Source organism: Montipora capricornis, chromosome 14, assembly GCF_036669925.1.
Source record: "Montipora capricornis isolate CH-2021 chromosome 14, ASM3666992v2, whole genome shotgun sequence".
Lineage (NCBI taxonomy): Eukaryota > Metazoa > Cnidaria > Anthozoa > Scleractinia > Acroporidae > Montipora > Montipora capricornis.
The window spans coordinates 22,215,997-22,218,496 of NC_090896.1; the positions used below are offsets into that span (position 1 = coordinate 22,215,997).

The 2,500-nt window shown below is 35.0% G+C and overlaps 1 protein-coding gene across 1 annotated transcript in view; it reads right to left on the minus strand.

Annotated features, from left to right (window-relative positions):
• The window catches only part of LOC138032696 (enkurin domain-containing protein 1-like), a 24,982-nt gene that overhangs the window by 16,015 nt on the left and 6,467 nt on the right, over positions 1 to 2,500 (minus strand). Inside the window, exons 2-3 of the mRNA XM_068880396.1 lie at positions 998 to 1,167; positions 1 to 128 (exon numbers count right to left, since the gene is read on the minus strand). The exon at positions 1 to 128 is cut by the window's left edge and continues 28 nt beyond it. Of these exons, the coding sequence (XP_068736497.1) occupies positions 1 to 128; positions 998 to 1,167 (298 nt within the window). The remainder of the gene's footprint in view (positions 129 to 997; positions 1,168 to 2,500) is intronic.

The window sequence follows — 2,500 nt, forward strand, 5'->3', positions numbered from 1 at the left end:
GTCAACTTCATTTCCCGTGGTATAACTGGTTGACATGATGTGGGTCTATCTTTAACTGGGGGCCCATTTCTTGAACCAGCTCGAAGAAAAGTAGCAGAATTTGACCTCTGTGGTGGGGCTGGTGGTGCCTGATTATAGACATGGAATTACATTGTATTTTTTAAAATACATTGAACCACACTTTTGAATTTAAGGAAGCAATTTTGATGCTTCAAACATCATCATCATCAGCCGTAGTGACAATATACCGGTACTGTATAAAGTTATACATGTAGTCACTATGGCCGATGATGATGATGATGATGTTGTGAAACATCAAAACATGTTCCTTAAAAAATTCAAAAGTGTGGTAATTTGTATTTTTAGTATAATATTTGTAACACTTGTGCTATCAACACCATTTGGAAAAGACATGAAATTGTTAACACAACAATGGCATTAATCAGTAAAAGATGGAAATGCTTCTTTGTACGTAATAAGGTATTACATGTACATGTATACCTGAACCCTGTAATATTCAACATGATTTGTTTCAGCAAAATGTTAAAAAACATTAGCGTACAGTTATACATGTACATGTAGCTGAAATTGTTATTGAAAGATCTATGATGTTGACTCAGAAATTTAACAGACTAAGAAAATAGAGAATTTTACCTGTATGCATTATTTTTGCTAGCTACTGTAAAATGATTTTCATGCTGTGTGCAAAAATTCTAAAGATGATGATATTTAACCCATTGACTCTTAGGGGTCAGACTTAGTAAATTTTACTCTGTCAAACAACAGATGATCTTACTCGTCAGTTGGGACAGTTCAGGCAACAATGGGTAAAGAATCACAAAAATAAATGCCAGGCCAAATGAATTTTGTGATTTCGTATACTAAAATCAATGCAAGTCACTAATTCTCCGGTACTCAACAAAATGCACCATATTTCATACACTAAAATCAATGCAAGTCAATAATTCTCCAGAACTCAAAAATGCATCATACATGCCTTCACATCTTGAGCCACTTTAGAATCCACATGATCAAACTTTCCAGGTTTATACACTGCTTTGACTGGTTCATTTGTGTTTGCTTCCTTTTGCTTTTCTCGATTGGCTTTCTGCATTTCCTTAATACGATGCACATTTTCTTTGGCAAAATTCTTTGGTTGGGCAGAAGCTGAGAGTAACACAAAAGGATACAAAAAATTGAGTTTTGATTTCTAACTAGAACAGATGCTACTATTAAACTACTATAGATGGTACGGCTGTAGCAATGGTGTAACAATGTTACACTATTCCTGACTTCAACCCTTGTCCATGGACTGCCTACAGCTGTATCACCACTACAGATCATCTCTAGGTTTTTATAGGTAGCCGCTGCGCACCACAAAGTTGTTTTTGGCTGATTTCGGTAGGTGTTCCCTATTTGTCCGGATTACTTTTAAATTAGCACAACTGATATATTCGCCAAAAATCTGATCTAAACATGATTGTGCAGATGTATTTGCCATTTTATCTTCTTCAAAGCTATTCCAAGTGTAAGGTTTTTCACATTGAAGTCGGTTACATTCTTTCTAAAAATTTTGCTTTAATACTCAATTACCATTTTAATTTGGTTATTTGCTCGAAGATATTTCAATATTTTGCGTAAACAATCATTGTTGCTCGCACTGACCATCAATCAAAAATTTACCTGGCTGGCGAAAGTGCCGTAAATTTACCCAACATATTCACAGTTTACTAGTGATATGATTTTTTAATTTCCATAAATTTCTTCAAAGCAAAGTGACAAGACATAAATGATTTGCATGCAGCCAGCTTGGCGACTTTTCAACTAATCTTTGTTAGTTCCCTTTCCTTTTGACCTGATTACACCTAGAGATTTTTCAGCCAAACACTGCAAAATGCTGGGAATTTTTTTTTATTTTGGGGCTACAAGTACATGATTGTTCAATCCTAGGGTTACTTTCATCTTGGGTTATAATTACTATGCGGTTGAATTTTGTCCCAGTAATCATCTGGGGTTGAGAGGTTTCACTATTTTATTTACTTGCCATCAGTGTAAAATGCAGACTAAGGTTGTAATGTAACTGTTAAAAAAGCCCAAATCCTTTAGAAGTGCTAACCTTAGGCCTAATTAAGCAAAAGAATGTTTAGGCTTTAACATGTAACTAAAGCACTTCTAAAGGGTTTTTTCAACAGTGACATTATCACCTTAGTCTGTATTTTTAATACACTGACCAGAATACTTGTGTGTCATTTGTCTGTTTATTATAACCCTGGCAGGAATCGAAATTATCTTTATAATTTAAAATACATTTCATCCCACACAAAGGGGATAATTCAACCATGGTAATAACAACTATTGACTCCACGTAATAAGCCTCAGGCTTCCATGTTTAGGAACCAATCAGTTATAAGGATAGAGTGTATAGGGGCTCTGGGACTTAAGCCAGTAGAGAAAATAATTTTCAAAGGGGTGACCTTCACTTCCAGAGGAATCAATAGTA